Source organism: Arachis hypogaea, chromosome 9 (genome assembly GCF_003086295.3).
Source record: "Arachis hypogaea cultivar Tifrunner chromosome 9, arahy.Tifrunner.gnm2.J5K5, whole genome shotgun sequence".
NCBI classification, from domain to species: domain Eukaryota; kingdom Viridiplantae; phylum Streptophyta; class Magnoliopsida; order Fabales; family Fabaceae; genus Arachis; species Arachis hypogaea.
The window spans coordinates 21,092,918-21,106,305 of NC_092044.1; the positions used below are offsets into that span (position 1 = coordinate 21,092,918).

The 13,388-nt window shown below is 28.0% G+C and overlaps 1 protein-coding gene across 3 annotated transcripts; it reads right to left on the reverse strand.

Moving 5' to 3' along the window:
- Positions 1–9,574: 9,574 nt before the first annotated feature.
- Positions 9,575–11,399, reverse strand: LOC112710666 (uncharacterized). Of its 3 annotated transcripts, none has more exons than XM_025762995.3 (4): positions 11,255–11,399; positions 11,019–11,164; positions 10,644–10,773; positions 9,633–10,563 (listed from the first exon to the last, which is right to left on the reverse strand). In XM_025762995.3, the coding sequence occupies exons 2-4, from the start codon at positions 11,149–11,151 to the stop codon at positions 9,954–9,956; spliced, it is 873 nt and encodes a 290-aa protein (XP_025618780.1). In that variant the 5' UTR covers positions 11,152–11,164; positions 11,255–11,399; the 3' UTR covers positions 9,633–9,953. The 3 variants fall into 3 exon arrangements, with proteins under 3 accessions (XP_025618778.1, XP_025618780.1, XP_025618779.1); XM_025762994.3 differs by having other exon boundaries at positions 11,019–11,159; positions 11,255–11,378; XM_025762993.3 differs by having other exon boundaries at positions 9,575–10,563; positions 11,019–11,374.
- Positions 11,400–13,388: the final 1,989 nt, after the last annotated feature.

The window sequence follows — 13,388 nt, forward strand, 5'->3', positions numbered from 1 at the left end:
AAAAGTTAACCTCCTTTTCACAACGTAACTAGCAATCCCTTTCACCCAGATCACCCCTTTAGCTTGTTTCTTCCTTTGCAACATGTTACAAAAAATTGCTGTTAAGTTTGATGCTCATCAACAAGCTCTTAATTAATTAGGTCTAGCGTAATTAGTATTTTATTTTATTTTATTTTTCTACCTTCTCTTTCATAAAATATTCACAAATTATATGTCGTCCATAACAAATCTTCTATTACAATTACAATAATAATATGTCCTTATCATCAACACCGTCATTATCAGCTCAAATCATGCATTATCATCATAATCAATTATTTCTTTATTATTAACACGCATGTCATATTTTATTACACAATATACAGTTATACAGATGTACGTACACATGAATACAGAGAATTTAATTCGAAAAAAAACATCGAGGAAAGTTTAACTATTAAGGAAATCTTTTTGGTATATAATAGTGAGATGAAAAGTGAAAAAATTACAACTAAATTTGTGATAAAAATATATTTTGTACATGATATTTTTATTATAAAATAGAAAATCTTCATTAAAAAATGTTATAGAACAAAGCATTACGCTTACATTAAACAATAATTTATAGGGGGATTAAGCTTGGAATGGCATATCCACCTCCGCCATTAATCCATTATCCTTCTCCGGATATTTTTGTGTTTGTATGGTGATGATTGTAGGGTCCCAGCAAACCGCTACTCAATAATTGGTTTCACAATTCACATGCATGGAGATTAAACATATCTTCTTCAAATAACGAAATAATAAGATCTTGTGACAAAAATGCTTTGACGGTGGTGAGGTTAGAAGAAGGAAATTAAAGGAGGTTTTTAATTGTTTCACTTTTACTTGTAATGTTTTTAATTTGGTGAAAACTCAGATACAGTCAACTTCACCTGAAGTTGATAGTCGACAGATATTAAATGATTAGGCTGATTTGACTAAAATTTCATCTAATTGCACTCGGTTATCAATTTTCACGTAAAGTTCTAATGGTTTCTACCTCTAAAATTAAAACTCCAGGTAAACCATTGGATATAATTTAAAAATGTTTTCCTTCCAACGTTAAAGCAAAGCGTTTTCACAACTACTAAACAAGTAGCCCCTACGTTTTTCTTTTATATTTTTTGAAAATTGTTTGCTAAATTAATTATTAAAATAATAGTGCTAGGTGAATTGGTCTTTTTTATATTCAAGTTAAACTAAATTGGTTCAATAGCTTATTGTCTTTAAAATAATTATCCACACTAAATGTCTGCATAAATCACATATTTCAATTATGCAACCTTTTTTTGTTGTTGCTTCTATGTTTATTTTTTTTTTCCTTTATTTTTCTTCTTCGTCAAAAGAAATTAAGAGAAAATGAAGAAGTAGTAGTAGAAAGGAGATGAGCACGAGGAGAAAGAGGAAGAAGAAAAAGGATAAAATTTTTGTATTTTTATTCACAAATTTCTGTGTTCTTCTTTAAAAAATTTTCTGAGACTATCATTAAAGAGGAAAAATAAAAATAAATAAAATAAAAAGTACAACTTTTTTTTTCACAAAAACTTCTTTTTCCTTAAAAAATTTCTTAATATTTTTTCTTAACATTTGTTAAAAAAATTTTGTCCCAAAATAATAAAAAAACACGTAAAAATATTAGTAATAAAAACACCGAAATTTATGAAGTTGAAAGAAGAAATTTATGAAGTTAACACAAAATAATTTCCTATAGAAAATAAAAAAGTATAGAATTCTTAATTATAAAATACATAATTTTTCACTACAAATAAAACACAGAAATTTGTATAAAAACAAAACATAGTGTATTATGTTTTAATAAACATAGAAATCCAAATTTTTTTCATTTTTTTAATTTATGTGTTTATCATCAAAGAGATGAAATAAAAATGTAGAATTTGTGGTTTTATTAAAAAATTTCTGTAGTTTTCTTTCAAATGTTTATTATAAGAAAACCTGTTCCTACAATTAAAAAAATAAAAAAAATAGAAATTTTAGTAACAAAAGCATAGAAATTTGTAAAATTGAATATAAAATATTTACATAGAGAAAATAAAAAGTACAAAATTTTTTTTACTATAAAATACAAAATATTTTACTACATAACACAGAAACTTTTTTTTTCTATTGTGTTTTTCTTTTTCTTCTTCTTCTACTTTTTTGGTTGGTCTTCTCTGTTTTGCATTTTTTGTTTTTCCTCTACTTATTCTTGTTTTTTTTTTTTTAAGTGAGACTGATAAGAAAATAAGAGAAACAGAACAAAAATAAAAAAAAAAAGGAAAAGAAGGAGAAAGAAGACATAGAGGTTACATGTATGAAGAAAAGAGAAATAAAGGGGTTCGAAGCTTGTGATTGCACTTAGTTAATATAGATAGTTAGTTATAAAATTAACTTGGTCACATAGTATTTTTAATTGTTAAATTATCTGTCAGCAAACCTTTTAATTAAAAACATATAATAATTTTGATGAAAGTTGGCAAAGAGATATATCATTATTCATAAAGCTAAATAGATACAATATATATTCTATGACAAATTCTAAATAGCATATCTTTTGCGAAGGTTATGCAAGCTAAGTATAATTTGATCCTAACCCCTAATAATTTTATATCTAATTTGCAAATATTTAATGAGTAAGAAGACTTGATGATTGTGTGTGCACATGGACTCTATAATTTTGTCAATATGCCTGATTAAGCAAAACTTAATCTTTATAAGATATTCCAATTGCTCCAATATAATGAAATCTAATATTTAATAATTAATACCACACATAAAGCTTCATTTTCTTCTTCCTATATTTTGAAGATATGATGTTAAAATTTGAACCTTTTCTAACATCAGGTAATTGGACTACTCAAGAAATGTTGTGCTGAAAGGGAAATTAAAAGGCATCACTTCCCATGCTATGAAACAATTTTGACTCTGGGATTTTTATGTCAATTTCCAAATTAAATAGATTACCGAGCTAGTTCAATGACCTTTACTTTTGACATAAAATGATACTTGTTTTAAATTTGCACTTTGCAGATAGTCAACTCTGTTTCACCGGTAATCATTATTTTGGATGTAAAATATGATATAATAATTATTTATGTATTTTGTCAGATATATTTTTAAAGTATATATAAAAAATTATATTTTACAATATTTTTTTTTTGGTAGAGTTGAGACTTATTAAAGAATTTTAACTTATTGAACGGTTTTGGCTTGTTGAAAAGTTATGATCCATTGAAAAATTATATTTTTTTAATAAAAATATTTTTTTATTAGTATGTTAATACATAAATTCATTGACAAAACTGAACACAATAATTCACACAACAATCAATCCTCTATTTTTATTATTTTTGTTTTCTCTATCGTAACTCTTTCTTTATGCGTAGAAGAAAAAATAAAGAATATTATTCTATAAAATATTATTAATTTTTTTACTGTGTTATTTATTATATATTCTGTAAAATATTATTTTATAAAAAATTTGACTGTGTAAATATAAAAACAAGTAGAGTGTTATTCATTATATTTTATAGAAAATTCGCCACTAACTCATTTTGTATATTATAATTGAATTGGTGGAAGTCAATTAAAATTGAATGAAAGTATATGTAACACGCATTCAAAAACCAAAACAATTATGCTATTATATTCTCTAATTTTTTGTTGTTGCAAATTCTATTCTATTATTCTTATCTTTCAAAACTTCAACACATCCCAAATATCCTAATCTAAGGTCTCGCATATTTTTTTTCATAGTTATAAAGTCTTTAAAAATATAGTTAACAAGCTATAGCTCAAATGACATCATCTCTTTATACTCATCTAAAGGTGGCAGGGATTTAAATAAGTAAAGTCACCATATATAAAAACTACATCAGGTAGCGAAAAAATCATATTTATAAATTTTCTAAAAGAAGTGTTAGGAACCAGCAGATTTTGTGATTTGTAACTATTAATTAGTCATCATTAATATTTTTAATAGTGTAAAATTATATCTAATAGTATAAAATTACTCAATTTTCTTTGTTAATTAAATATTGACCAAATTTTAATAAAAATGCTCACCTACCTACTAGACTTTCTCTATCAAAACACATCCTTAAAAAATATGAAAGTTAAAATACATATAATAATCTATCCAATTTTCGTTCAAAAATAAAAAAGACAGTCAATTTTATTTCAATCTCCAATGTTTTTATTATCTTCAAGACTTCAACACCAGTCTTCTTCCTCCTCACCAACAATATGTAAAACACTAAAACTCACAATACCATCACCCATTAACACCACAGAAACACATATCAACAAACATACAACACTATGCAGTTTTAAACCAATGCAATTCGTTAACATCGCCATAAAGTCATCATCCATACAAAATAATGTCAAATCCACACCTTCATTCTTACAAAACAATCTCTCATCATCCATAAGAGCATCTCCAACGCATCAATTTTTTAAGGTTCTATTTTCTTTTTCTCTGACACAATAGAGTCCCAACTGTTGGAGAGAAAGAGAATAGCGTCCCTGCTCATTGATCGAGGAAGAAGAATTCCTCCTCAGAGGAACTTGTGATTTGCAAATGATAATTTGCCATGTGACAAATTAATTAATTAATTAAGTAGGACCACAACAGGAACTAAAGTTAGTTCCTCCTAATGGAGAAGAGAAAGATGCTTTGAGTTCTTATTTACTGTTTATGACGCAAAAGCTGATGTGGAGTTACTTTTTATGACAGGTGGGCCATAAATAGGAACTGGGATAAGTTCCTTACTGGAGATGGTCTAAGGTGCCCACAATCAACCTTCTGAACATAAGAGCAACTCCAATGCTAAGAAATAGAGTTCCTCTTCTGACATATGGGGACTCAATTACCAATGGAGTGAAAAGGGAAGGAAGGCTCTTCACGTGGATCAAGGTTGAGAGTCTCTCTAAAAAGGGACTTGTAACAACCAATAAAATCATGCCATGTGGTAAGTTAATAAAAAAATAAAAAATATATTAAATATATATATTAAATAATTAAATTATAATTAATTTATTAATAATTATAATAATTTATTATATTAAATACTTATATATCTATTTAATTAATTATTTATATTAATTATTTAATAATTAGTTATATTAAATTATAATTAATATAAATAATTATGTTAAATCAATATCAAATATTATTTATATTGTTATATTAAATCAAAATTAATTAAATTCATTTTACATAAAAAATAATTTTAATTTTTACATATTATAAAATAATTTTTAGTTGGATTATTTATTTTTATTTATAAAATTTAAAATATTAACCAAATTTAAGTTATTTATTTTAATATTTTATAATATTGAATTGTTTTGAATTTATAAATTTAAATAATATTATTATAAAAAAATAATAATTATATTAATTTTAATTATTTTAATTAATTAATTAAATGTGACCACAATAGGAATTAAAGTTAGTTCATTCTAATGGAGAAGAGAAAGATTCTTTGAGTTCCTATTTATTGTTTTTGACGCAAAAACTGATGTAAATTTACTTTTTATGATAGGTGGGCCATAAATAGGGACTGAAATGAGTTCCCTACTGAAGATGGTCTAAATCATATTAAAAAAAAAAGTTGACGGCAATGAGAATCATAATACATCCCCAAAGCACTTAAAGCCAAGATATATTACATGCTAGCAAATATTATTTTTGTCCAGTATTTATTCAACAATAATTTGTATTTATATTTATAAATATTTTATATATAAAAAATATATAGTTTGTATTTATATTTTTTAAAATTTTGTACACATAAATCAATACTGTGTGTATTCATATTTTTCAGAATTTGTATATATAAATTGATATAATTTATTTATTAAAGATAATTTTGTATTTATACTCATCAAATGATGGTAAAAAATACTAAAAATTCCTGTTTCTCAAAAGTTATCTTATGGCACCAATATTAAACGAAAATATTATCTCGTCTCTTTTAATTACAAAATATCACGTGAGTAAAAATTACTATTTTTTACATTAATTACATAAATAATTCGAATAAATTACTATTTGTACCCATAAATTGTGTCAAAAGCACTCAGACATTGGTTACGTAATTAGTCCGTTAGAATACTCTTGGCACACAGAACTTATTTTTTGTAGTTACAATTGTCGTTTTATTCTTATATAGGTATATTTGTCAGTGTCTATATCTTTTATGGGTACAAATGGTAATTTATTCTAAATAATCCTCAAATAGATGATTATATACAACGTTTTACATGATCCTCATGCATCAAAATTAAACCCTTCTAATAGTAATATTATACAGTAAACGTGTGAAGTTACAAAGAGTATTACCAGTACCTTGCAGTTAAAAAAAAGAATGTTACCACCATTAACTTTGACTCTTGATCAAAGAAGTGCAGCTGCATCAGCCTATTCGTTTCTACAATATTTTGCAATTAATCTTAATGCAATTTTCATTGTCACAGCAGTTTTGCAGTTGCAATTTAAAATTATAGTCTTATCCTTAATATACACTTTGATTTTAATGAATTGCAGTTTTACTGCTTAAAAAGGGAAGACAGGGAAGAAATACGTGTTTTACTATCACAATAATGATCAAAAGCTGTGTTATGTATGTCCATGATTTTTATGTCCCTTCGTAGGTTTTCACTCGATTTTTTTGAGTATCAAACTTAAAATTTCAGGAACAAAGTTGAGCCTTTATCATATTCATCATAGTTATAGTTAGCTAGATCGTGTTGTAATATATCCTAGTACAGAAATGAGTATGTAGTTATATATTGAGTAAAAAATATACTCATAATATTTCAGTAAATAAATAAATACATAAATTAATACTCCTGTTGGAATAAAAAATGAATTTTTTGTCGACAGAGGGTGTTTCAACTATAAAAACAGAAAAAATGCAGACTAAAGTCAAAGAAAGATTGTACAAAAAATGTCGAAGTCGAAAGATAGTTACTGTTTTTTTTTTTAGCATTAGGACTTGCTATTCGACTTTCAAACTGAGTGGAGAACATGTGTATGAAATTTGAAGAGCAAGTTGAAAAAAATATGAGATTTAAAGACCAAGAAAGATATGGTTGTCAAAACTTGGATATCAAAATTCTTCATGGTTAAGACAAAGTCATGGCTGAGAAGAAGGAGAAAATAAGATCGTGGACTAAAATTCTCCATGGCAAGTTCATCTCCATGACTTATAAACAGTAGAAACTTAGAAGTGTTATGAAACTTCAATAAAAAATATTAAATCATCACATAAACTCATAAGATTTTAAATTTTTTTTGTTTATTTGATTCATTTTAGTTTATTTTCTGAGTTTGTTATTATTTTTGTTTGATCAATATTTTATATTCTCATTGTCTTTTTTATTTAATTATTGATTTTTTATTATTTTTTATAATTCCGCTACTAGTAATTTCTATATAAAATTATTTTGACACCATAATTAATTAATTTTCAGGTCGAACTTATTCTTCTTTTTTAAAAGAATTGTATCTGTTCTGATAATTAAAATCTTAATATAAATTCGTTTTGACGCTATACGTCGAAGTCGACTAAAAACCAAGAGAAACAACGGTGGTTAAAAAAACTATATCAGCCCAGAGTGCATTTCATCCCTTTCTTTAAACTTGTTTTGAGCAGAGGTACATGACTAACATGTAGTTGCCCATTGAGGGACCCCATACCTTAGGCAAATCTTCTGGGGTCATCTAATATTATTTGTTATATGATCGATCGTGTCACCTTCCAATATGCTACAACTAAAATATCCTCTTCTACTATGCCAATCAATCAATTTATTTTCATTTTCTTTCCAATATTTAATTTTGAAAAATATTTGAAGGCGAGCAATTTTAATCTATATCGATAAGCACTTTTAGTCGGCAGTCGAACACTTTAGTCCAACAATCTAACATCAAACTTTTAGCAAACACTTTATGCGGCTTTTCTTCAACTTAATTTTTAAATTAAACTCGTCGGTGGTGTGCTGTAATTTTTGTTGTTTTGCTTTGTTTCAACCTATTCCTTAGTTCAGTTGGTGAGAATTCATTTCTTTACATAATGTATGTCCATTAAAATGTCGTGGTATAGGATTTCATTTTTCTTTACTTTAATAATAGGGTTAATCTAACACTTTATAACTGAAATCTAGTTGGATAACTGCGGTTATTTGAACTTCACAAAAGTAAGTGCACTTTGTACCAACTAAAATTTAAGGGCAAATAACTAAGTTGGATTAGTCTAGTGGTTAGCTCATTAGTCCGCTTAAATTCGGGGGTTCGAATCCCGCCTTGTGCATGCAGCAACCCATTGGCCAGTAGCAAACCCTTAAATGGAGCTCAGTACCGCGGCGGATTAGTCCTTGACCTGCCGGGTTGGGGGATACCGTGGGAAACTAAAAAAAAATTTAAGGGCAAACTCAATCCGCATCGAGTAGGATAGGGTGTAGGTAGGGTTTTCGTACTGGAGACGATAGGGTGTGAGTTGAGCTTCAACCCTAACCGACCAACCCGCATCCTATATACGTATATATTATATAGTTATATAAAAATATATTTCAAGTGGACGTTGAGTTAAAAATCTCTCACTAAATGCAAAAGATCTTTAGCCACTAAGAGAAGATTATTAATTGATAATTTAATACGTTTTTCACATAAAAATCAATTCTATTTTAAATTATCAACAAGTTATATAATAACGTTACATTTTTTTAATAATTCGCAGATAGAATCGAGTAACCATCGGTTAAGAACGAATAGGATTAGGGTTGGGATATTCTCAACTCGCTATTAAGATATGATTGAGTTTATATAAAGATCTCAACCCTATCCTACCCTACTCATTGTCACCCTGCTAAAATCTATTAACAATCAAATATTTATTGATATAACTTTGTTTTTCTAATAATAAAATATTAATTACTAAATATTCAAATAATAATATTTCTCTAAAGTCTAAAGAAAGCCACGGCTTTTGAAAATGGTAAATCAGAAGAGAAGACGTGTTGTACACTTTTGAAGTGGTGGGAGCTAAGGTTTTCTTGCAAAAGAGTAAAACCAATCTCTATGTGAAGGACACACCTCATTTAAGCAAAAAATGGTCCCTGGTACTTTGATACTACTGAGTATTGACAGAGAGAAAAACAAAACATGCAAGTTCAATGGATCCTTATTCTGTGAAAAGGACTAAGTGAAAAAAAGAAAAAGAAAAAAAAAACAGAGACAGAACAAATCCCGGGCATACAAAAGATAGCAGGATTTGAAAGCCATTGAAAATTTGTACACATAGTTTGTAACTTGAATTTAAAAGGGAGAAACCTCTTTTATGTTAAAATTGGTCATAGAACTTTACCATTTACAAGATTTAAATTAATGAATTTAATAAGGAATTACAAAATATATCTCATCTTAATTCGAAATATTAAGACAACAGATTTATGATTCTTCGAACTATATAAGATTTGTTTAATACAATTCAAGCTTAAAGTTGAAACAAAATATTATAAGAACTAAGAAGAGAGGAGCCTCAGAAAGTGAGAACAAGCCTTATAGCACAAGTGCCTGTATAAGCTTGAAATAAATAAATCACCGATATTAAATTAGACCATAAAATAAATTCTGATAGTTTTGTGTTAGACACATTTACAACAACAAAATAAATAATAATAATAATAATAATAATAATAATAATAATAATAATAATAATAATAATAATAATTAAAAAAAGTAAGAAAAAATAATAAAAAAATTTTACAGCACATATTTGTGGCCAGAACCCTCGCAAGTCACCACAGAAAATTCTGGCCTAACTAGTCCATATTTAATAAAACAAAATATCATTGCATATTTTTGTGTTTCTCTTCTTTCTCACTAAATTGAAGGTGTTTTTTTTTTCATGATGTTACGTTTTAGGCTACATGGATTGGCCAAAAGCCACTGAAAATCTCTGCAGATCCTTGGTATACATATCTGAGAATTGATGAGGTTGTTGCTGGCTATGGTGGTGCCAACTACTACTTGATGAGTCTTGTCTCATGAAGCTTGTTGTTTCTGGCTCAGTAATAACCTCACCACCACCACCACCATACATAACAGAATGAGAAGAAGAAGAAGAATGATTCTGAACTACCGTGTTGTTGAGAAGAAGGGTGTTAAGATACTCACACCATTTTACCTCTTCTTGTTCCCATGTTAGAATGTTGTTAGCAACAAAGTTAGCGTCACTCGATGTGGCGTTTGGTGGAGTTGCTCCAAAATTGTTCATCATTTGCTGATAATTGAAGGAAAAGTATCCTCCTACAGAATCAGAAGGAGGCCCTTCAAACCTTTCTGTTGTTGTTGGTGGCTTCTCCTCCTCCTCCTTCTTGTTCTTGTTATTCTCAATAGGCACCACATCGGAGAGTGGCTTGTTTGTGATTGGGTCAATCCCTTTCTGCCTCAGCTTCTTCTTGAGGCAAGAGTTCCATAGATTCTTTATCTCATTGTCGGTTCTTCCCGGTAACCGTGCTGCAATCTGAGACCACCTGCTCATACCAACTAACCGTTTAACTAACTAAAACTGTAATGTAACCGTTTAACTAACTAACTAACTAACCAAACTAACCGGTTTCCAAGAACTGCATGGAGTTCAATTATCAAATCCTCTTCCTCCTGTGAGAATGCTCCTCTCTTCAAATCTGGCCTCAGGTAATTTATCCATCTTAATCTGCAGCTCTTCCCACATCTCTGCAATCCTGTTCTCACACACATACACAACCACAAATATTATTCAATGCTGCAATTTTATTCAAATATTCCTTCTCTTCCAAAATATCGTCCATGTTAAAATTTGAAGTATACCAGGAATATTTGTGTTCTAGTGTTTTCAGCCGTTCACCTCGATTATGAAATATATACATAATTGAGATGAGTGGCTAAAACCACTAGAACACGAATATTGTTGGTGGAATACTTGAAAATTTTTATAATAAATGTGTACCTGCTAGTTTGGGGACAGAGCTCCAACATCCATGACCATGGTTGGTGATATAATTGAGAAGCTTCTCATCTTCCTCTGGGGACCAGAGTCCTTTTCTTAGCTTCTGCTTGTAGCAGCAAGAGTGCCTTCCCATTATTATTACTGCACTAAAAATAATAATTATAATAATAATATTAATGCTTTTGAATTGCTATGAATTGTGGGAAATGGGGTGAAGGGAAGTTTGTTGAAGAGACCTTTAGTTTCAAGAGGCTATTATCGTTTTTAGGCTTTGAAGTTGAGAAAATAAACTGACACCGTGATTGGGAATCAAATAAATATATAGGAGACTTGAAGATATAGAAACTCTTTTTTTTGGTATGTATCTGTAATGCTGTACTCAAGGGATGGTTGGACACTGCCATTTTTCTAAATAAAATATTTATATGACTTTTCTTTTTATCTTTAAAGAAATTCCACTAGTATTTTAAATTTACTGAACTCCAACTAATCTAAGATTAGATTTAGACCATGTTTGATGAAGTTATGTTAGTGATTTTTCTTTTTTTTTTCATTTTTTGAACAATAAAATTATAAGATAAAAGATTATTTTTATCTCTAACGTTTATGATTTTTTTAAATATTTCTAACATTTAATTATATTTAATGTTAGGCAAAAAATTGAATATGGAGTTTTTTTTGGTGTTATTTTCAAATATGAGAATGTGTGGTATTAAACTTTAAAGTGGTAGACTCATCCTTCTTGCATTAAGTGATATACTTCTTTTATTATTATTTTAATTGAATCTAAATGCATTTTGCATATAGCGAGAAAAAATTTGAAGAAAAATTTTGAAATTTTTTTTTAATTTTTAAAAATCCATCTCACAGTGAGCAAGAGATTTTTTATTTTTTTAATGAAAAAGATAATTTACAGCAATTGATATGATATTTTCAGACATTCGTAAAGTGCAAGAAATTCATTTTGTCGTATTAAATTAACAAAGTCAATCTCTTGTTGCATGCAAAATATCAATATAATATTATTTCAAATAAATTTTTACTATTTTGCGACAAAAAGTAGTTTTTTCTCTGTATATAAAGAAGTTAATCTCACAAAACAAAAAACAATTTCATTTACTTTCTTCTAGCAAGCTAAAATTGTAATTTCTTTTAAGTCACTTATAGGTGAGAGTTTTTACTTCCAAGCTTTTTCTGTGGAAGCAATGAAAGCTAATGTGTGTTTATTAGTATATTTTGATGGTGAAATTATACTATATGCAAATGAGGGTGTGAAATTTATTTGTGCGAGTCCAACATCTTTTATTATTCCTTGCACAATGTTATTGTAGAGCTACAAAGTAGACTATACCAATACATATGCGGTAATTTTTCAAAGAGAGTCAGCAGTATTTTATACAAGCAGCAGGTGTTAGTTTTCGGTAGTGTAACACAGTTTCAAGTAATTAATATGATAAAGTCACTATGCTAGAGATGTTAATGATTTATTGACAGAATCAAGCTCATGTGTCGATGATCGAGTTGTATGTTGAATTCGAAAATTTGACTATTTTTCATGAAGTGAATGAATCCTTCCTAAATGAAGGGGCAAGATAAATTGGGAAGAAAACAATAGTAATAGTAAAGAAGAGTTTTTAGCCAACAATAACATGTTAAGAGGAAACGACGAAAGGAACGAGACCACCGACATAGAAGTTCAGGCTGTAATAAACACAGTAGCTAGCCAACACCCCTTTAGTGTGTCATTTTTCATGCGTGCTTTAGATATCGAAACTATGAACACACTAGAATTTTCTGATTTTGCAAACTTAGATATGTGACTATCAATTTTTTTTCGTTATGACAATTCTACTCTTAAATAATTTTAATACATTTCAATTCTAGATGTTGAATTATTAAAACTATATTTGTTGAAAGTACATCTTTAGTGAATTTATTTAAGGTATCAGTTAAAATGTGTTTTAACAAATGTTAATTATTTCAAATAGATAAATTTACTCATTTTGAGAGTATTTTTTTAATAAAATTATTTTGTACCAAAGATAAAGAAAGAAATAACTTACATTATTTTGCTTGTTATTGTGAGTGCTTGGATCAAATATTACACAAATCATTAAAAATTTAACAATATATTTACATTGAACATTTTAAACCCATTTAGATATACTTTTATAAAACTTACAAATTGTTATTCGTTGTCCACATGTGTTCCTTTTGTGCAAGATGGTAAGTTTGTTGTTGAAACGGAGTTCAATTCTAGAGAGGTTGTAATAATGACAATTAGAAATTACATCATTTCTAAAGGGGTTAATTACAGGGCTATGAGTTTGAGCCTTTGATATTTTATGTGAAATTCCTACAGTATGGTAG

Bases quoted from the DNA above. Each gene is read 5' to 3' on its own strand.
- LOC112710666 (XM_025762993.3), bottom strand. From the start codon at position 11,151: ATGGGAAGGCACTCTTGCTGCTACAAGCAGAAGCTAAGAAAAGGACTC. The intron at 10,774-11,018 runs GTACACATTTAT...GTGTGAGAACAG, and splicing joins CTCTGTCCCCAAACTAGCAG to GATTGCAGAGATGTGGGAAG. The intron at 10,564-10,643 runs GTTAGTTTGGTT...TGGTATGAGCAG, and splicing joins CATGCAGTTCTTGGAAACCG to GTGGTCTCAGATTGCAGCAC.